The sequence below is a fragment of the Sphaerodactylus townsendi genome, linkage group LG17 (genome assembly GCF_021028975.2).
Source record: "Sphaerodactylus townsendi isolate TG3544 linkage group LG17, MPM_Stown_v2.3, whole genome shotgun sequence".
Classification (NCBI taxonomy): domain Eukaryota; kingdom Metazoa; phylum Chordata; class Lepidosauria; order Squamata; family Sphaerodactylidae; genus Sphaerodactylus; species Sphaerodactylus townsendi.
Window position 1 is genome coordinate 17,489,035 of NC_059441.1, and position 21,905 is coordinate 17,510,939.

Below are 21,905 nucleotides of genomic sequence, written 5' to 3' on the forward strand. Positions count from 1 at the left end.
GCCAAATCATTTCACTAGGGAGCACTGCCGTCTAGGAGCAGAAATAATCTGTGAGGAGCCAGATTCCGCCTGATAGTCTATTTCTTTTTTGCTTTCAGTGCCTTCTGTTAATGGTGTGCACAAAGGCACACAGAACTTCAGAAGAATCAATACTCTTTCATTTTCTTTAAAACACACGCAACACTAGGAAAGCACACTTAACGAGCATCCGACGAAGCCAGCCTAAGATATTCGGTGTGGTTTTTGAACGAAGGCGCACTGGGGCATCTGCCATTGAGGAACAGATGGTGAACATTTGGGGATGGAATCGGGAATAAGTTCAAGCTACCTTTCCAGCTTTTATTGCTGTCACGGCACCAAGAACAGCTCCAAGGGAGCTGAGTGTAAAAACTAGCAACTGCGTTGCACCCTTCAGCACTGGTATAATCCAATACAGGTAAAATCCAGTGGGGCGTATCCAACCGTGCAGTTCCTCCGTGAGAAATGCAATCTGCGTCTGCCAAAGAGGGGGGCGAAGGCAATTTTCTCTTCCCTCTCTACATCTGGCCGCCATGCTAGTCCTTAGACTGACCCTCTACCCCCAGAAACGAAATAGCGAGCTCCACAGTTCCCGACAGGAGGTGGAAGTGAGAAAGCCCAACTCCTGAAGTCAGCAGATGGTTGGATGCACCCCACTGATTTAACGAGACAGAGCCAAACGCTCCCTCCGAAAAGCAACACGCTTCCAAGCGCTAAGTTTTGGCAAGATCGTGTCCCATGTTCTTCAGGGCATCCTTCTTCCTTCCGTGTGCTGGAAACACCGCGCCGAATATCCCACTTACATAAGATTGTCAACGTGCTATTTATGATTATCAGTGCCAGCTCCCATGCCGCCCTCCAAACCACTGTTTGTAATTAAAGGTTCAGACTATGTGCACAGCTGCGACACATTTATTATATTACTAGAATAAATCAGTACTAATCAAAGAAAACTACTGCAGCTTGTACCAACTAAGTGTTCCTGTCTTGCCACGCTTGAAAAGCATACTGCGAAGGATAAGCAAGCTGGCGGAGCGACGCGCGACCTGCGGAAAATCGGGCACATCTAAGTTCTGCTAACATCAAAGGAATGAAGTACTTAGCTGCGTTCCTTAACGTTTGTTGGTTTTAACAGGGCTGAAGAGTTCGTCGAGACACGAGTGCAGCACAGACTGCATGACAGAAAGCTGGTTACAAGCGAGTTTCAGAACAGAGGAGCGGAAGTGGGGAAAAGGTGCTGTGGTCTTTTCCCAGTCAGGGCTCCCATATAAAAACCCTAGTATCTTTCCCTGTTACTTTTTTCTAGATAAGGTTACTTGCAGCCCCATCCGGAGGGGCCGAGTGGGCAGGGACGATGCCACTACAGCGCCATCCCATCCCTTCCAAAGGGTTTTCCTGCAGTGGAAGTCCCAAAAAGAAACAAGGGGAAAAAAACCCCAAAACCCCACAGGGGACAATGGAGATACGCCACCAAAACGTGCTGTGTCTCTATTGCCAGTTTCACCAGAACACGGAAGGCAAGTGGGCAGAGGAGGCCAACTGTGGTAGACTCCACCTCCTGGCTTGCCCCTGGCCACGCCAGTGCAGTGTTTTGCATCAGCGGGCCTGGGGGGAAGTGGTGGCTTCCAGGTTGGCCACCTGGGTAAGTAACCCCCCTGCTGGTGCTTCTGCCCCTTGCACAAGCTGCAGAGGGGGATTCTCCCCACGCTCACCCCCCCAGATTAGACTGCCTGAGCCTCGCTAGGAAAAATGTTGCCATCAGGAACCCTAAAGCACAGGTCTGCTGCCATCCTTTTAAGTACAGCTAACTTTAAAAAACTGAGTGCAAGTTTGGTTACTGGAGTGTTCCATCTAGTTCAGGGGTCAGCAACCTTTACCACTCAAAGAGCCATTTGGACCGCCACGAAGATCTACCAAGCCGGAGAGGCGGCTCCAGTTTGGCCCCTCCACTCACCTTTCCTGGAGGGACACGCCCATGCTATCCTCCGACCTCCAGGCCACGCAGAGCCGCAGTATAAGGCTGAAAGAGCCGCAGGTTGCAGACCCCTTCTAGTTCCTTTAATTGTCGCATACATTCAAAACTGAATTTTCTCGCATCTCCTGAGGAATTTGTCTGAATAAGCAGCAGTGTGTGTCTATTACGTGTGAGCACAACTCTGACCACATCGTCCAAACACATTTCCAGGGCAAGCCCCACGCAAACAAACGGGTATTGTACAAGACCACCACATTTCTTCTGTATTTCGCCCTATGAAATTTAATTCATTTCCTGACATTGCAAACTTTGACATGGTGTGAACTTATGTTTGGGGTCAGTATCTTTTCATCAGGAGCATATATGCATACTCCTCCTTTCTACACTGACGCAATAAACATATTCAATCACCGCAAAAGAATACATTTATTCTTTCTGTACAGGAATGGTTCCCACCCTGGAGTATGTGTACCCTCGGGTGTAAGTGCCACAGTGTTTGGGGGGTACATGAAAAAATTATGTAATGGGTTTGCTAATATGGGGCCACAATTTTAGGGAAATGGGTGGCCAAGGGGCTACAAGTGAAAAAAGGTTAGGAATCACTGCTGTACAGTATTAGTAATGCTCTCATTCATTCCGTTATTTTATGGTGCAGACTTCATCTTTTATGGTGCAGACTTTATTTTCATCCTTGTTACATGGCAGATTTAACAAGCAAGAAAAGGCTAAAAGATTGTGCCCATGTAATGATGGCTCAGTTGAATCTCTGGCCCACCAATTACTACACTGTTTCAGATTCAAGGAAATCAGATCCAAGTATGTGAATCTTACTCCTTTATATTTACTCAATCTCCCCGATTTATTTAGATTACACTACTTGCTGGACAATCCTGATCCTTCTCTCTGTATGATAGTGGCAGACTTTCTCCTGGAAATTACTAAATGCCAGTAGATTTCCTTCCACTTAACATTTATTTCCTGTATTGTATATGTTTTTAAATCAGTTTTTTACTATTGTTGTACTGTTGTCTATGCCAATAAAGGCTTGCTACTACTACACAGAATAAATGTAACAGGTAGTAAAGCTGCTGAAAAGGTTCTTTAATTGGGGTTAACCAACACATTACAAATGCCGGCACGTGCATTTTCAAAGAATTACACAAACTATTTAAGCCTGCTTTCAAAAGCACCCAGCACAAAGATTTGTAGAAAATATGTATTTTACAATACGGATGAAAGGATTGCAACAAATATTCCCAAGAAAAACACTCATTAAAGTCTATGTCCTTGAAAATAATCTAATAATAGACTGGCTGAGGGTAGCTTGCCTGTAAACCATGAAACATTCCAAGAACTGAAATTCTATAACAGCTTACATTCCAGTCCTAAAAAGGGAGATTGCCTCCAATTTTGTTTGGAAGGTAGGTATTAACTCTCTGCGGCCAGTTTATCCTTATGTACGGACTTTCTGCTCAGAATGTTTAACATAAAGATTTCGGGGCATATTAGTGTGAAGAAAACAAGACACTGGATAACACACGAGAATCTGAAAACTATTCATTGGGAATTTTCCAGATAAAGAGAGTGGGGTGAATTAAAAATAAATGTTCAAAAGTACTAACATAAGAAGATGTAAATAAACATTTTAATTAAACTTCTGGATGAAGAAACGAGGTCATAATGTAGAAAATGTTTCTGTTTTTCACAAGATATGTTATTCCAGAGCCCAGGATCTTTCAAACCAGAATGTGTTCACTCCAAATATCAGTTGGCAACTATTTCCAACTTATACCTGGGAGGAAATCTCTGGATATGTCACCTTTCTAGCAATGTTTGTCATTTTACTTTATTCTTAGCACACTCATCAAGCAAACATACAGGTTACCACCTAAGCCAGGGGTCTGCAACCTGCGGCTCTCCAGATGTTCATAGACTACAAATCCCATCACCCCCTGCCAGAATGGCCAATTGGTTGCAGACCCCTGACCTAAGCAAAGGCATTCTGAAGAGTTCTGGAATCCACTTACTGTAAGCTGTTTTTTGCCTCACAAGATTTGGATGGGCTGTTTATATTCCTGCAGAACTAAAGGTCAGAATATTATTTATTAAACCTCGTTACCAGGCATGTGTCTGAGCTGCATGTTCATGACCTAGAGTTGAATTGTGCTCACTAATTTTTAGAGGTTCCCGAATGCAAATGCTCAAAGACTGATGACAGTCACGGCATCGGTGCCAAAGAATTCCCAGACATCACTGGTTTCCATACTTCACTCAAAAAGTTTGTAGCTCGTAATCAGAAAATCTAAAGATTCAAAAAGGAGATGTTACACTTGCTTAGAAAGAGACACAGGCAAGCATCCAGGAATGGATATTCCACAGAACATCATTCTGCACGTTTTCATTATCCAACTTGGCACACAGACGTGAAAATGAAGAGGTAATTCTTACGGATTTAAGAAATCACAATAGCTCAGTTCAGATGTCCTGTACCACAAACCCAGACTGTAGTTTCCATTCTGTTTCTCAGGCGAACCATAAAGAGCAAACTATACTTTGCTGAGAACCAGCAAATACAGGATGAAATTCGATTGTGCAAAGGAAAGGAGGAGTCCATGAGGCAAAGCTAAATCAGATTTTGGTGTTGGACCATGACTAAGACATGGGAAAGTAACATCTCCAAAGCACACAGGATTCAAATTGTTTACTATTTTAAAGATTCAAAAATAGCACCTTGAATTGTGCAAGAGACATAACAGGGAGCCATTTCAGATACGTAACTAGACAAAGAATGGGACCAACACGTTGAGAATCACATGAAGCGCTCAATCGTCTTCAAGAGTCCCTTGCTAAATAAATTAAGGCAGTCTGTGTCATGGCTAGTCAATGTGGTTTCTCAGACACGATCCCAGGCAAGTATTCATTTTCAGTCATTAGATTTTCCATGCAGATACTTCAAATATCAAATTATATATTTTCACCCCGTGCATCAAATTGATAAATCTTAGGTATGAATAAGATCAATCACTTTGACACAGGCTTTAAAAGTTTGATCCCGCCATACCCTGCATACCAAAAAGGATCCAGCAGCTCACGTTTATCTGGTACTTACAAGATTTTGACCCTCCTTTAGGTGAAAGGCTGAGGAATGATGGAGCAACAGATTCTTTTCTTGTGACGTGGTTCGCAGGCTTTTCCGAGCACAATAAATTCCATTTCTTCCAAGCAAATTTCTGTGGTTTGAAACCTGCAAAGCAGAAAATAATGTTCTAAAAAAACCTGACAAGACTTTTGTGTTTCTTCAGCCCCCCACCCCATCCCGGCCAACATACATGTTTCTTTTTGGGGAGTGGAAGGGCTGCTTTGTTAGCCTGCTGGAGGTATTCTTAATTTATTGCCCTTCAAACAGTCTCCACCTGGAAGTTTTGGGTGGGTATTCTGGAAAAAGAATATTTTGCAGGGCCCGAATTTTACTGACTTCAGACAGTTGTGCTACATTTATTTAAAATATTTTTGTTAAACTGTTGTAAGATCCATAAAACCTGCAGCGATTGTACATAGCTTGTTTAACAGACATCACAATAAAAAATTAACATACGTGCAGCATTTAGTGAACAGATGAATAAACCGGCAGAGCTTTACAAAACAAAGATGCAACTCCGCACTACCGCCATTAAAGTCAACATGAATGGTAAGCCACTGAAACAAAATTGTCTCTGAAGACCAAAAAAAAGTGGCAAATGTGTCTTGTGGAGGAGGGATTCCTAGTAACGGCAAATTTTCGGTACTGTTTGGGCACCCCGCACACTGATGGTTTGGTGTGGCCTCCCTAGAAGTCACTGTTGCAAGGAGATGCCAGAGATTGAGCCTGGGACCTTTGGCACATCAAGTAGATGTTCTCCCATTGAGCCATAGGCCTGGGAGAGACCTGGCTTTAAATTCCTCCTGTCCTAAAGCTCTCTGGGTAACCTTGGACCAGCCAATCTCTCTCAACCTGTGTATTGTTGAAGGCTTTCACGGCCAGACTCAACTGGTTGTTGTGGGTTTTCCGGGCTGTGAGGCCGTGGTCTGGTAGATGGATCTACCAGACCACGGCCACACAGTCCGGAAAACCCACAACAACCAGTCTCTCAACCTGATTTATCTCTCAGGATGGCTGGTGTAACATGGAGGAGGGGGAAACTACATGTGTCACCTCAAGCTCCTTGCAGGAAGGGCAGGGGAGAAATATAAACAAATACATGTACAAGATGGCAAGATAGCTAATGTTTGATGGGTGAGCAAACATGAAGAAAGGATCTTTCTGAAAAGTCTCAACAGCAAGGAATTCAGAGGAAAAAACGTATATCGCAGTACCTCTTATCCACTGGAAAATTAAATCCATTAGTTCATCTTTAAACATATCACCAAAATGAGACTTGGGAAAAGCTTCGCAAAAAGTAAGATAGATGGCTTGCGACAAGCAGTCAGGATACATCTGCCAAAAGATGAATTAAGTTTAATTTACGCTTTGTAACAGCGTTTTAAAAGCTGGCAGGGACTACATATAAAAAGCAAGCAAAATAAATAGTGGACTCAGAAAATTTAAACACGTTTGAATCATTATGTGGGTGGCGGGAGAGTACCAGCTCTGTCAAAGTATGCGGAAAGCACAGTAGCTTAACGCCTCGCCAAGCAACGTGCAAACTGAATCTGTCAGGTATATTGGCAAGCAGGGACAGGATCCAGGAAGAAAATCCCAACAACTAACACAAACCACAGAAGACCAAAGCAGTAGATCGCCCAAAGACAGCTGTTTGCACAGCACCAGTGACCGTATAACCCAAAGTCCAAAATAGACTTTCTGGGAAGGTGTGTGTGTATGTGTGTGTGTGACAATGTGTTGCATGACTTAATTACAGTTGCATTTCCCTGTCCCTTTCTTCCCCACTATGAAGCAGAACAGGAAAACACAAGCATGATGATGGGCAGGATAGGGTGTGTCCAACTAACAGGAAGGCACAGTTTGGCAGAGGTCACTGGCAGAGGCGTATCTGGGGAAAATGTAGCCCGGTGCAACATCTGAGTCCCCTTCCGCCCCAGTATGGGTGGCCACCCTCCCCCACCACAACCAAACAACTTTTTTTGCACCAGGTCTTGAAGTCAGTATATGGATCCGGGGGGAAGGAGGAGGGGTATGGGGGCGATTTTCCGCCCCCCACGTTACTAAATAGCTGCAGCCCGGGGACATTTGACCCCATATGACCTCCTGGGCGGTATGCCCCTGGCCCACTGGTCTTCATAGAAATAATTTTCAGCAACCTAAACAGAGGTAGGAAAAGGCAAACTAGAAAGCAAAACACTCCAGCAGAGACACACCTTGATAGCCAGTAGACAACATTAAAGGACTGCAGAGCAATTACATTTCTTTGTTTACTTCTCAGAGAACTGGGTAAGGTCCAGGAGAACTGGAGCAGAAGCAATGTGCACAACTGCAAAGTATAGATCATTATGCACACCATTACCTGAAAGAAAGGATCTTTTATGTAATTGGGAGTACTCAACAGAAGTGCCACAAAGCTGTCTGATATTCTGTCAAAAAGATGGTCCTGCTGCTCTTGATCAGGCTTGAAAACAATCAGAAACAGGTATGGTCACACTTCCTTTCTCACTTATGGAATATCCAAACTTTGACACCCCAATTAAGCACAAAAGCTCTTTCAGAAGTCCCAGAAGCTTGCCAGAGGCAGGAACCAAAGGACTTGTGGCCCTTCCTCAGCCTGCAGTTTGTTACTTGGGGCCGACTGTATTAGCAGGAATTGAAGCAAATTCCTAATTGGGGCACTAGCATCAAGACATGGCCAAACCCCTGGTAATGGCAGATACTGAAGTGGGCATCGGATTAAGCCAGCATCATCCACTGAAGCCTTAATAATTATTCAAGGGAAGGTGATTGATACCATCAGGCCCTCCAGGGGAGGAGGAGTTTGGATTTATACCCCACCTTTCTCTCCTGTAAGGAGACTCAAGGTGGCCTACAAACTCTCCCCACAACAAACACCTTGTGTGGCAGGTGGAATTGAGAGAGTTCGGAGAGAACTGTGACTAGCCCAAGGTCACCCAGAAGGAAAGTAGGAGTGCAGAAACACATCTGGTTCACCAGATAAGCCTCTGCCACTCAGGTGGAGGAGTGGGGAAACAAACCCGGTTCTCCAGATTAGAATCCACCTGCTCTTAACCACTACACCATGTTGTCTCTCTTTAAAAAGAACCATTACAAATCCACACTGATTTTTTAAAAAAAAAAACCACAAGGGGGATAAATATAAAGATTAATTTCTTCATACCTCGAACTTCTGAAGAAACCACCACCAAAAGCAATCCTGTAAAATAGCAACAGATGCTTCCGAGAAAAACAGTTTCTTCAGAACTTTTAAATTAACTCCCTGTTAAAACAAGAGACAGACAGTTATCTATAATGAAATAAGGAAGTAGAACTTCATTAATTTCCAATGAAGTCCTAACAGAGGCATATCCAGAGGTGGGATCCAACCAGTTTTCACCACTTCTCTAGAAGTGGTTACTGATTTTTTCTGAGTGCCGAGAAGGGGTTACTAATGCAACCTCCCTGCCCAATAGGGACTGGAGGTGCGTGTGTGTGGCGGCGCCACTGTTTGAATCCCACCACCATCGGAACCTGTTATTAAAATTTTTGGATCCCACCACTGGGCATATCTAATGAAAATATAGCCCGGTTCAAAATCTGAGTTTTCTGCGCCCCGCCCCCCCCGCCCCTCCCAGTATGGTCAGCTGCCTCCCCACCACGGCCAAATAATGTTTTTTACACCAAGTCTTGAAGTCAGTGTATGGACCTGGGGGGAAGGAGGAGGGGTGTGGGGGGCAATTTTCCAAGTGACTAAATGGCCACAACCCAGGGACATTTGACCCCATATGTCCCCCTGGGCGGTACACCCCTGAGTCCTAGGATTCTTAAGTGAGGGTGGTTAAAAAGTGGAATCGGAAAGTAGTGACCTCCCCCTCACTGGAAGTCTTCAAGCAGTGGCTGGACAAATGCTTGTCAAGGATGCTTTAGGCTGATCCTGGATTGAACAAAAGATTGGACTAGATGGCCTATATCCCAACATTATGATTCTATGATTGTGGTTCTTCATCATAAATGAGTTTAGAACGAAGGCAATAAAATTCAGAAAGATTTCTAATGGGCAAAGGAGCATCGCTCATTGATTTATTGCTTCAGCTTATGCATCTGACAAATCGGAAACAGAAATATATTTTGAAATAGAATGGATATCAGATTACTGCAATAATTATACACGCTACCTGGATTCTTCATCTACATGACTACTATGTTGATGAACTTAAGAAGAAGAAGAGGAAGAAGAAGAAGAAGAGGAGGAGGAGGAGGAGGAGGAGGAGGAGTTTGGATTTATATCCCCCCTTTCTCTCCTGCAGGAGACTCAAAGGGGCTTACAATCTCCTTGCCCTTCCCCCCCTCACACAAACGCCCTGTGAGGTAGGTGGGGCTGAGAGAGCTCCAGGAAGCTGTGACTAGCCCAAGGTCACCCAGCTGGCATGTGTGGGAGTGCACAGGCTAATCTGAATTCCCCAGATAAGCCTCCAGAGCTCAGGTGGCAGAGCGGAGAATCAAACCCAGTTCCTCCAGATTAGATACATGAGCTCTTAACCTCCTGCGCCACTGCTGCTCCTGGTGTATGAAGGGGTTTTGTCACGGCTGGTGTGGAATAATTTATTTATTAAAAAGTTCCGTCTTATCACACTGTGTGCTGCTGCACCACTGCTCTTCCGATCTCACTAAAAATTATTATTTTCGCAGTCATGAAACATAGAGCTTAAAGCTTAAAAGACAAATTATACTTCATTATGGACTATACTATTGGGCAACAAGAATACTTCAGACATGAAAAATACGTCGTGCGTAATGAGCCGCACTTGGTGTTCTGATCTGTGGAGGACTACAGCCACTTTAAGACTTCTGATACAGTCACGGGCTGACTGAATGTGATCATTCAAATTGGGAAATTGATGTTTAAAAATTAGAATCGTGCAGAATATTTATTGTGTTTATCATATTTAAGCAATTGCTTGTATATATTGTACATGATGGTTTTAGGGTATGTAGAGTTTCTTTTACACATTGTTATTGTATGTTGATAATACAGCCAATAGCAGCTTAGTTTGCAACGTTTCTCAACCCATACGTTCTGTTGCATAGTATACTTTCCCTAATTCTACAAGAATACTCGTCAGCTCCGCAGCTGTAACCTCATATAACCCGCCCCCCAAAATTGACCCCGCATAATTTATTAGCTCAATAGTCATTTTCTCAAACAGGCAAGCTTTCGTTTTTCTGCTGTGTAACTGTTGCAGTTGTTAAATAAGATTTAAAAATGGTTAATGTTGCAGTACCAGCTTTCACTTTGGAAGGGTATTTTTTACATCCTAAGTAATGTTTGGCTTCCGGAACCTTATTTATGCAAGTATAAAAACCGGCACAGAATTCTTAAAGGTCTCTTATTTGAACAAAAAGTAACTTGCATAAGTCGTACGCACTGACTGTAAACCGTCAGGCTGCTCCATCCCCCACCCAGAGAAATTAAGTCTAGGTCTTCTTGTACTTGACACTACTTGGCCCCGAGCAAATGGCAGGAAATTAATAGTTACCACAATAAATAAACCTGACACTTTGTCCAGAAAAATGGGAGCCCATAAATTACATCATGCTTACAAATCTGAAGTGATTCTCTCAGACTAACATTTAACCACCGTTTCCAAAAAATATAAATGGGAAAAAGGAACGGCACAATGGGAGAGGATAGTTTCTCACTTAAACGTTGCCTCTTTCGGCATACATCTACAGTGTGATCCTATGTAGAGTTACATGCATCTAAAATCATGTCAGGACTGTTACAGTGCAATTCTGAGAGCACTTTTGCAGGATTCAGCCCCACCAATAAACCTGAGAAAGAGTCTGCTTAGGGGGGTGCTGGCAGTTTTCCGGACTGTGTGGCCGGGGTCTGCCAGTTTTTGCTCCTAACATTTCTCCCGCATCTATGGCTGGCATCCTCAGAGGCATGTCACAGCAAGATGTGTTTCTTTCCATGGAACAGTGAAACACATCTTACCATGACATGCCTCTGAATCTAGGCGCAGAGTTAGGGTAAAGGGTTTTAATTCTATCTATAAGTAAGGCTGTTCTCCTTTCCCCCCATTAGTTTTCCTATAATGGGGTGATGGCAACCATGAAGCTGCTGACCGAAGAATTCATGCAGGCCTTTTTGCTTGCTGTTCTTTCACTGTTGCTAACCAGAATTGTAACAACCCTGAAAGAATGCCCCTTGTTCTCATTTCTGTAGAATTTGTGAACTAAGTTGTTTTCGAGGTCTCAATGTCTCTGATAGTACCTTGAGGTTGCCCTTTTCTGATACAGAGTAAGGAACATGGCTAAATGTTTAGGCTCTTTGGAAAATAGGGCAACAAAGAACAATACTGATAAGGTGAGACAGGGCCTTAGTTCACCAAACATCAAAGGGTGAAATACTGATATCTTCCAATAAGGGCTTTAGCCTGCCCCAAATGTTTTGGGGAAAGGGAAAATCTCCTCCTTTCTACATGATTGATTGATGATGAGGGCATTTTGGGGTGTATTCTTTTCTGCCATTTTGATGTAACCTGTCTATATCCTATAAAAGTAAGAAACCGCAGCCATTTTAGTGTGGCTCCTCTGATGCTAACTTGCCCGTTGTTGGCCTGAATAAAATATTTATTTGATTGTATTCATTGTCGGCTTGAGCTTTTTGGCTTAAATATTTTGAGCCTGTTACCCCGCGGTAACATGAAGATGCCAGCCATAGATGTGGATGAAACATTAGGAGCAAAAATTAGCAGACCACAACCACCCTGTCCAGAAAACCCACAACGCCCAGTTGATTCCAGCCATGAAAGCCTTTGACTATATTCTGTTTAGGATTGCTCTGCAAGAGCAGCATCGCTGTTCTAAGCTGGAGGCATGGGGCCCTGATCCACAGGTCAGTGAGGATGACAGCACTTGGGCCTGACAAGCATTTGTCTGATATGGGTGAGGCGTAAGGACAGGGGCCAGGTGCAATTTCAGCACATACTTTTAGCGGCCAATTGCCATTGCAGGCACTGAGAATGGCGATTAGATATATGGCAGCCATGAACCTAGTGTATTACAAAGTACTCCAAAGTACTCCAGCGTGGTGTAGTGGTTAAATCAGGTGCACTCTAATCTGGAGAACCGGGTTTGATTCCCCACTCTGCCACTTGAGCTGTGGAGGCTTATCTGGGGAACTAGATTAGTTTGTGCACTCCAGCTGAGTAACCTTGGGCTACTCACAGTTCTTTGAAGCTCTCTCAGCCCCACCCACCTCACAGGGTGTTTGCTGTGGGGGGGGGGAAGATAAAGGAGTTTGTAAGCCCCTTACAGGAGAGAAACGGGAAAAAAATCCAGCTCTTCTTCTTCTACATGTGGTTACAGATGCTGCGCTTGGTATTGTTTAATCACCCATGCCCCCCCCTTTTGCCACTGCGCAGTCCCTTCTGGAGAATTATTACATTCTGGAGAAGGGTCAGATTCTATTTTGTGGTTCCCACCACCAACCCAAAATCTGAAAATCTGGCAGGAACATGGCTCTCTTTCCCCACTGCTTTCAGACCTGCTATTTTAATGTGTCTGTTAAACAGAAAAGGTTTAATTGATTGCATATGAGGCAGCTAACTGCATAAAGATGTTCTAAGGATTAATCTCTAATTTTATCAAATCCTGATTGAACTTGACTAAAAAGGAAATAATAGACAGGCATACAAATACAGAGGAAGAGAAAATCTGAATGTTTTACTTCTGATTATATCTGGACTATAGCCTGTGCCCTTTCCACCCTGCATCAGTTTTTAAAAATCTATTATAAACCATTTTACAAGAGATATTTAATACCATATAAAATAGATGGAATTTACCACCAGCAAAACCCAGAATAACTCACTGGAGAGAATGCAGCAGAGTATGAGATTGTTTCCCATACCGCACTGCAAAAAAGAAACAAAAACAAAGGAAATCAAGATTTTCTGTCTTTGCCGGTCACCCCCAGCCGTTTGGTCGCTTTGGAGATCAGTGGTCGCCTCGGCTTCTGTCGGCTTCCGAGGCGACTTTTGAATATCTCCAGTGCACCATTTGCGTTGCGCATGCGCAAACTGCGTACCTCGGAGTACGCCATTTTAGGTTTTCGCCGCCCCTCACCGGATGGATTAGCGGTGAAAACCGAGGTTCCACTGTATGTGCTTCTGAAGTGAGCAACAATCAAGACTGTTTTTGTGCAGTGTTTTACTGGGTCAACTGTGTATTTCTCCATAACGGAAAACCAATAAACAAAAAAGAATCGTGATGGACCTGTATGTACGCTCGCAGCAAGGTAGCTTTATTGCAGAGTTTTATCATGCACGTCAACGGATGACATTACAAAAGACAAAAGATACAACGGAATCCCGCACAAAATTCAGAAATAAAAAACAAATTATTTTTAATGCATTTAGTTCCACTTCAGATGAGGTTACTCAGAACTTCAAAACCAACAGAGGAATTTGGCTGAAGGATTTCGAAAGCCTCCCTAACTATTTCCCACTTTTCCCAGGTACTGCCTGAGGCACCCCCCAAAACCAGCAAAACTAGTTTGGCCAAAAATCATGGCAGGGCAGAAATCATGTGGGTTCTACAAACAGGGCCAGTTCAGAAACTGCTTTCAAGTTTCTGAAAAACTGCTGTCCGCACAGCACCCTGTAAACACTTGAATAATCATGAACATAAGAAAAGAAGGGGGGAAATGCTGGATCTCCTTCTGAAGCGAGCCTGCTAAAGGAAAAACAAAACAAAGCCATTCTGATTCTAGATTTTTCAAATATCTTTAAAGCACACCAGGAAAAACAAAAACACATAAAACATTTAAACAAAGGAACAGTTAAGATACATAGTTGCTTCGGACACAAGCCACACCTGAAATATTAGCTTGTTTTCCAAAGTGATTTTAACTTACTTTAGGTCACGGACATTTTGTTTAAAATAAAGAAGTACATACCTTGATAGTTTGGACTTTTAGAACTGAATCCCAAAGTTGGACAGCTTCTAATTGATTAGGCAGATCCGTGAGATAATTTGTCTGGAAACCTGGGAACTTGCAATTCTAAAACAAACAAAAAAAGGGCATTCGCTTTAACAACTGTCCCCTAATTATTTATTTTAGACACTCTTCCGTAAGGCAGAAGTGCGAAATACAGTAAATTGATGAAGTGATTGTTATTTTAGGCAGATAACCTTATAATTGGAATTAGTATATGGAGGGAGTGTAAGCAATTCCTAGTGAGTGAGTGCCACTGTCAACAGTGAGAATGTCAAACAATAAGCAGCTCGTTGTGAAACAAGTAGCACTGAAACAGACTCTGACAGTTCTGTTGTGGAGCTTCAGTTAAACAAGTAGCAAAATTTCTTTTGCAAGTGACAGAACTTTCTAAGTAATGTATACTGCTATATACAGTCTTTCTGTCTGCGTTTTGAATGTACTCTTGATTTGTACTTCATAAATGTCTGGTAACGCTCTAGAGCAGACCTGGGCATTATACAACCTGCGGGCCACATCCGGCCCGCTGGATGACCCTGACTGGCCCCCCTGCCTTGCTGGGGAGCGAGGCGCCTTTGAAAGCCCCGCAGAAGCCGGTTGCCTTGGCTGCCGGCTTCTGCGGGGTTTTCAAAAGCGCCTCGCCCCCCCTGCCTTTTGGCCCGGCCCTCCACAATATTTTCTGTTTCTTATGCGGCCCCATGGAAAAAATAATTGCCCACCCCTGCACTAGAGCCTATTTTAAATGCCTAATAAAGGTTGTTGTTGTTGTTGTTGTTGACTTTTCTCTGTGATACACCTCTGAAGATGCCAGCCACAGATGCAGGCAAAACATTAGGAACAAGATCTACCAGACCCCGGTCACGCAGCCCGGAAAACCCACCACAACCCACCACACCACAGTTGAATCCGGCCGTGAAAGCCTTCGATGATACAATATGCAGCTCGTCTGGCACACTCAACAATGGCAAAGTCCTTGCTCCATTCCTCTCCTGGAAGTTCAGACTTTGCCTTGAGGGCCTCGTTGGAGTAGATGCCAAAGAGAAACTGTCAAGAGGTGTCTCCTAACACTGCACTGAGAAAAGGTTTGCTTCAGGTCCTGTGAAAGGTCTCCTTGTAGAGATTGAGTATGGCCTTCCCTCTGGAGTACATACCTAACATATACAGGGGAGGGGACGAAAGCTTCAGCACAGTTACTTTCACTTTACACCACAGCAAGATAATCCACTCTACAGTTAAGCTGCATACACCCCCACCTCGTTCCACACGCTAGAACCTGAGAAAATGCATTATTACCTGTGAAACGGCACTTGCAAAGGCTAAAATTTGTTAGTTACTGCCATCAGTTTTTAGCACTTTTTAACACCTTTCAACTGTTTTGCATTAGATGCTTGTTTTATTCTTAAATGGTATTGTTTTAACTGTGAATTATTGGATTGATGTTTTTATTAATATAAGTTATATCTGTAAAATTGATCCCTATGGGGACGGGGGGGATATAAATCCAATAAACAAACTAACAAAAAAGATGCTACATGCTTTGAAATGATTACCCGGATAAGCAGAAGGTTGTACTCAACTTATTCCAGGACAGCTCTCTTGACAAATCAAGTTAGAGTGCTATGTGATTTTGTTTAAGCTAGCTTTTGTAGCTTGACTCTGTTATATATGCTTTGGATGAGATCTTTGGCTCTGTCACATGCCCAGAGCCACACACCAGATTAGAGGGAAGCAAATTTGCGCTGCTTTGTTAAAGGGCCTACGCGTGCATCTCTTACAGGCTGGAAGTTCAATGGGCCAGGGGTGCGGCGCCTGCAGCTCTCCGGATGCTCAGCTGGCAGGGGCTGATGGGAATTGTAGTCCATGAACATCTGGAGAGCTGCAGGTTGCAGACCTCTGATCTAGACTGGTCACTTTTCTCTACACTGAATGGGTGGACTAGAGGCATCAAATCCTGGTCCACCTAGGGTGCAAAAAACCTTTCAGTCAGCTCACGTTTTGTAACATTAAGTCATTTAAACAAGCTTGGTAAACTTACCTCTGCTCTTTTACACCTTGAACGTTGCGCGATGTCTGCATCAAACTGAAATACATTTTAAAGAAAGGCATTGAAACACCATGGTGGGGAGGGGGTGAAAACACAGAACTTGTCTTCTTTACTGACAATGTTTAGAATAAAAAAATGCAAATTGCTGAAAACAGATAACGAAAAGACAGTATGCAAATTTAAAACTGTCTCTTCCCCAAAGCAAAGAGCTTATCTGCCTTTCGGTCTACACAGGGACCATTCGTTCAAAAACAGCTGCCCTCATCAGGCCAAGACGCTTTGTGGGTGATTAGCCCCACCCTCCCATGACAGCCATTTGTGATTAGTCCCGGTTCCTGTAGCAGCCATTTTCTTGATTGCCCCTTGCTAATACCCCCCCCCTCTCGAGCTGCAACTTAACTGAATTCTGGCGGGCAGAACTGGTCGGTGCGGCATGCGGCTAAAGTAGTAATAATTATCAAGTGGCGTCAAAAGAACTAAGTTCTGTTATTGTCCTGGGAAACCAATGATGTGGTGGCCTTAATTTCAGGAAAACAGCATTCTGTGGGATATAACTCTTTAGCCCAGGAAAATCTACGGCTTCTCTTCTACCTCGACAGTGCTGTGTAAGCGGCGCTCTTGATATTTCACAGCACAGAAGCTTATCACAAGAGGATATTATAATTAGACGAGTCTCTTCTTTCGCTGACTTAATTGGTCATGTGGGCTATGGAGGGGACACCCAGAGGGTTTAGTAGCATCGCTCAAACCCTCAACTGCTGAAGCAGCACACCGCGGGGAAGAAAAAGAGGCCAAGCACCTCACAGGATTGTTTCAGAGGCAGGCTGACGAAGCCAGAGGTAACGCTGCCCAAGCTCAGCACCTGAGTGGATTCAGGCCGGGTTCCGGCTTGCCAATTGCTGACAGCATCCCGCATTAAAGTTAGGGTCCTTTAAAAATTAATTAATATTTAAAAAGGGGGAAACAGGGCGAGTCTGTGTGTGCAGGACAGTACATTAACCAATAAATAAACTACCTCCACTTTCTTTTTCTTCTTTCTTATCACCGAAATGTCCTTTGAATCTGTAGCTGAAGGCTCAACAGCTTGAAGAGAGCAATAAAAGATGCAACAAATTTAAAGATTTAACTCCCAACTTGCAATTTCGGATCTGGCGTTTTGCCTCCCCTCCCCTTTAATTTATTTTCAAATTTGCATAGTCCAGGAATCTTCCATGACTAGTGTGAGAGAAACTTTTCCTTAATTCTAAGCCACTTCCAAGATTTGGGACTGCAATCTGAAGGGAAAAACTACAGCAAGGGGTGATTGTCTGAAGGGTGTGTGTGTTCAGGACTCCCCCCTTTCACCACAACATTTTTTCCTCTTCCAATTGCCGCCCAGCCTTGTGTGCAGAAACAAAAACAAAAAGGACCTCTAAAAAGAAAGTACAGCCCTAAATGTTTAGCCCCTAAAATCTCCGAAGATTCTTCACTCATGATATTTGGCAAATGGGCTAGATTGGTGAAGAATATGAATTTCCTTTCCATTACTTAAATTAGTCACATTTTACAGCAGCTGAGAATCTAGACCACAGAACCGTTCTAATTACATCATTAGGGTTAATGATGGATTGCAGACACAAAAATCCCAAACTAAAATGTGTCAAACACCACTTCAAAAGGAAAGCAAAGATACTTCAGGAAGTGAGCAAAAAAATGGGAAAAAAATGAAACCCCCTCTTGTTTGAACCCTAAACGAACCCCCCTGGTTGATAGCGCAAGGAAATGTTTCCCCCATCTTTAGGTGATATGTAAGCTGCTTTAAAGATCACTTCGGCCATTCAGAACCCTGTTTCCCTTCAGGTCTGAGTCAGACCATGCTTTTTTTGCGTCTCATTTTCTGATCACCGCAAACTCCATCAAATAGGACACATCTGGTTTGTTTCTTCATAAGTGCCAAGTATTGCTGGCCCCCAACAGGGTAACGGTGGAGACTCTGCTCAAAATATCCAGCATATTAATGAATGCAGGCAGCGAAGAGGATGCAGGATGGCTTAAAACATATTGTTTGCTTGTGTAGGGAATCGTGGCTAAATGTACTCCAGAGGCGATACGGCTTGTACTGCCGTATTTAATGACACACTCTAGTTGCATTAACATGGTGAAGTTAATTTTCTACTGTGCATGCTTAGATCAGCATTATTTACTGGATAGTTATGATAGCTTAGCTAACTTTGATTAGAAAAAAATAAAGAGTTTGGACTTATACTCCCCCCTCTCCGCTTTCTGTCCCGTAAGGAGAGTCAAAGGGGCTTACAAACTCCTTTCTGTTCCTCTCCCCACAACACACACCTTGTGAGGTAGGTGGGGCTGAGAGAGTTCTGAGAGAACTGTGACTAGCCCAAGGTCACTCAGCAGGAGTGCAGAAACACATCTGGTTCACCAGATAAGCCTCTGCCACAGGTGGAGGAGTGGGGAGTCAAACCTGATTCTCCAGATTAGAGTCCACCTGCTCTTACCCTATGCTGAAGAGGTCATGGCTCAGTAACAGAGCATCCTCTTTACATGGAAAAGAGCCCAGTTTCAATTGCTGGCCCCTTCCCTTGAAAAGATCAGGTAGGAGACAATGTGAAAGGCCTCTGCTTGACACTCTGCTTGTGAGGAAGTTCAGGCAGCAGAGTCAGCTACCTGAACAGTCCTCCATCAAACCCTGTGATGAGCCAGCTGTGCAAAGGAGGCGGAGACAGTGACAGCGGCTACAGAGTCGAAGGAAGGAAGAGTGCTCGTTTCTCTGCCAGGTATGGCCAGAGGGGTAGAAAGGGGGGAAAGAGCCCGGTGCACCAGTGTGTCCTCTGCCCCCCTCCCGCCTCAGAACGCCCCCACCCCGGAATGCCCCCAGAATGCCCTCACCACAGCCCCACAGGGGCGCACTCCCAATACCCTGGAGCTATGCCTCTGGGTATGGCACAATAGCCGAGCCAGCATCGGAGGAAGACTAACTCCTTGCAGAATCTCTACTGCAGCAATCACACCTCTCCATATAAGCCCTGCCTTGAGCTTGGTTCTGCCTGGGTGCAATGAGTGCACTTCTTGCTGGATGTTCCTGTGCTTGCTATAGCTCCCAACCTGCCATTTGGATTCCAGTGTTTGCTACAACTCCCAAACTGCCTGCCTGCTTGGATTCCCGTGCTTTGAAATGTCTGCCCACGCCTGCGTAGCTGACACCTGCCTGCAGCACAACTGGTCTGGCATTTACCAGCAACGCCAGCAGGTCAGAGGAGCCGTTCGCATGTCCCTCCAACTCTCCGTGGCTGGGTGGCAGAACAGAAAAGATAGTAGCCTGGAAACATGTACCCTTCCTTCTCTGCACCCACCGCCATAGCTTCCCCCTGCCCACAAGCACTGGGAGTGTGTTTCAAAGCTTGAAAAAAATCAGAGTGCGTTTCAAATCTTGAAATAGTTGGTTCTGCCTTACCAGTAACCAAAGAGAGAATTAGATACCTTGCTCCTGGTCCATTTTCTCTTCACATTCCAAATTTATTTTTTCAGCATGTTCCTGGACTTTAGTTTTACATTCCTCTACCCTCTTCTCCAAGCTGAAGAGGTTTTCAGTTGAAAGTGGTGCATTGTCGTGAAGGTACTTAGTGATCTTGCAAAAGGAATAGTCCTTTCTTAAAGTAGCAATTAAAGGATTAACATCCATGTATGCTCCTTCAGGGTGTCTCGGCCAATCAGCCTGCAGTAATCAGTTACAGAACATCATATGATCATCAATAATGGTAAATAGCACTTCTTCTAAAATATGTGAGAAATGAGCTGCACAATCCAGCTTGTTTCAATGGCAAAGGTGGCTGGGGGTCACAAAATATAGACAGACTACTCATGGAGGAAAAATATATGCAACACTTCTAGGAGAAAGAGACTTACACAAGGTCTGCTGAGCAGCGGCCTGAAGCCAGGCCCAAGCTCAGCACTCTGGTTAATTCATCATGTTCAGAGGAGTAGCTGGGCCAAACTGCGCCCGGTGCGCATTCCACATTTTCCGCCCCCCTGGGGGGGTGGGGCGGGGCCATTCGGGGGGGGGGGGGGGGGGTTTGGGGGGGGGGGGGGGGGGCGGTGGGGGGGGGGGGGGGTGGGGGGGGGGGGGGGGGGGGGGGGGGTGGGTTGGGGGGGGGGTTGTGTGGGGGGGGGGGGGGGTGGGGGGGGGGGGGGGGGGGGGGGGGGGGGGGGGGGGGGGGGGGGGGGTGGGGGGGGAGGGGGGATTGGGGGGGGGGGGGGGTGGGGGGGGGGGGGGGTGGGGGGGGGGGGGGGTGGGGGGGGGGGGGGGTGGGGGGGGGGGGGGGTGGGGGGGGGGGGGGGTGGGGGGGGGGGGGGGTGGGGGGGGGGGGGGGTGGGGGGGGGGGGGGGTGGGGGGGGGGGGGGGTGGGGGGGGGGGGGGGTGGGGGGGGGGGGGGGTGGGGGGGGGGGGGGGTGGGGGGGGGGGGGGGTGGGGGGGGGGGGGGGTGGGGGGGGGGGGGGGTGGGGGGGGGGGGGGGTGGGGGGGGGGGGGGGTGGGGGGGGGGGGGGGTGGGGGGGGGGGGGGGTGGGGGGGGGGGGGGGTGGGGGGGGGGGGGGGTGGGGGGGGGGGGGGGTGGGGGGGGGGGGGGGTGGGGGGGGGGGGGGGTGGGGGGGGGGGGGGGTGGGGGGGGGGGGGGGTGGGGGGGGGGGGGGGTGGGGGGGGGGGGGGGTGGGGGGGGGGGGGGGTGGGGGGGGGGGGGGGTGGGGGGGGGGGGGGGTGGGGGGGGGGGGGGGTGGGGGGGGGGGGGGGTGGGGGGGGGGGGGGGTGGGGGGGGGGGGGGGTGGGGGGGGGGGGGGGTGGGGGGGGGGGGGGGTGGGGGGGGGGGGGGGTGGGGGGGGGGGGGGGTGGGGGGGGGGGGGGGTGGGGGGGGGGGGGGGTGGGGGGGGGGGGGGGTGGGGGGGGGGGGGGGTGGGGGGGGGGGGGGGTGGGGGGGGGGGGGGGTGGGGGGGGGGGGGGGTGGGGGGGGGGGGGGGTGGGGGGGGGGGGGGGTGGGGGGGGGGGGGGGTGGGGGGGGGGGGGGGTGGGGGGGGGGGGGGGTGGGGGGGGGGGGGGGTGGGGGGGGGGGGGGGTGGGGGGGGGGGGGGGTGGGGGGGGGGGGGGGTGGGGGGGGGGGGGGGTGGGGGGGGGGGGGGGTGGGGGGGGGGGGGGGTGGGGGGGGGGGGGGGTGGGGGGGGGGGGGGGTGGGGGGGGGGGGGGGTGGGGGGGGGGGGGGGTGGGGGGGGGGGGGGGTGGGGGGGGGGGGGGGTGGGGGGGGGGGGGGGTGGGGGGGGGGGGGGGTGGGGGGGGGGGGGGGTGGGGGGGGGGGGGGGTGGGGGGGGGGGGGGGTGGGGGGGGGGGGGGGTGGGGGGGGGGGGGGGTGGGGGGGGGGGGGGGTGGGGGGGGGGGGGGGTGGGGGGGGGGGGGGGTGGGGGGGGGGGGGGGTGGGGGGGGGGGGGGGTGGGGGGGGGGGGGGGTGGGGGGGGGGGGGGGTGGGGGGGGGGGGGGGTGGGGGGGGGGGGGGGTGGGGGGGGGGGGGGGTGGGGGGGGGGGGGGGTGGGGGGGGGGGGGGGTGGGGGGGGGGGGGGGTGGGGGGGGGGGGGGGTGGGGGGGGGGGGGGGTGGGGGGGGGGGGGGGTGGGGGGGGGGGGGGGTGGGGGGGGGGGGGGGTGGGGGGGGGGGGGGGTGGGGGGGGGGGGGGGTGGGGGGGGGG

The 21,905-nt window shown here is 47.9% G+C and overlaps 1 protein-coding gene across 1 annotated transcript in view; it reads right to left on the minus strand.

Moving 5' to 3' along the window:
- Nucleotides 1-19,862, minus strand: part of FAM227B (family with sequence similarity 227 member B) — a 91,300-nt gene extending 71,438 nt beyond the window's left edge. The window contains exons 1-8 of the mRNA XM_048519749.1: nt 19,661-19,862; nt 17,199-17,266; nt 16,175-16,219; nt 14,101-14,205; nt 8,317-8,415; nt 7,495-7,596; nt 6,347-6,467; nt 5,103-5,237 (exon numbers count right to left, since the gene is read on the minus strand). Coding sequence (XP_048375706.1) covers nt 5,103-5,237; nt 6,347-6,467; nt 7,495-7,596; nt 8,317-8,415; nt 14,101-14,205; nt 16,175-16,219; nt 17,199-17,266; nt 19,661-19,862 — 877 coding nt within the window. The remainder of the gene's footprint in view (nt 1-5,102; nt 5,238-6,346; nt 6,468-7,494; nt 7,597-8,316; nt 8,416-14,100; nt 14,206-16,174; nt 16,220-17,198; nt 17,267-19,660) is intronic.
- Between the last annotated feature and the right edge of the window lie 2,043 nt (nt 19,863-21,905).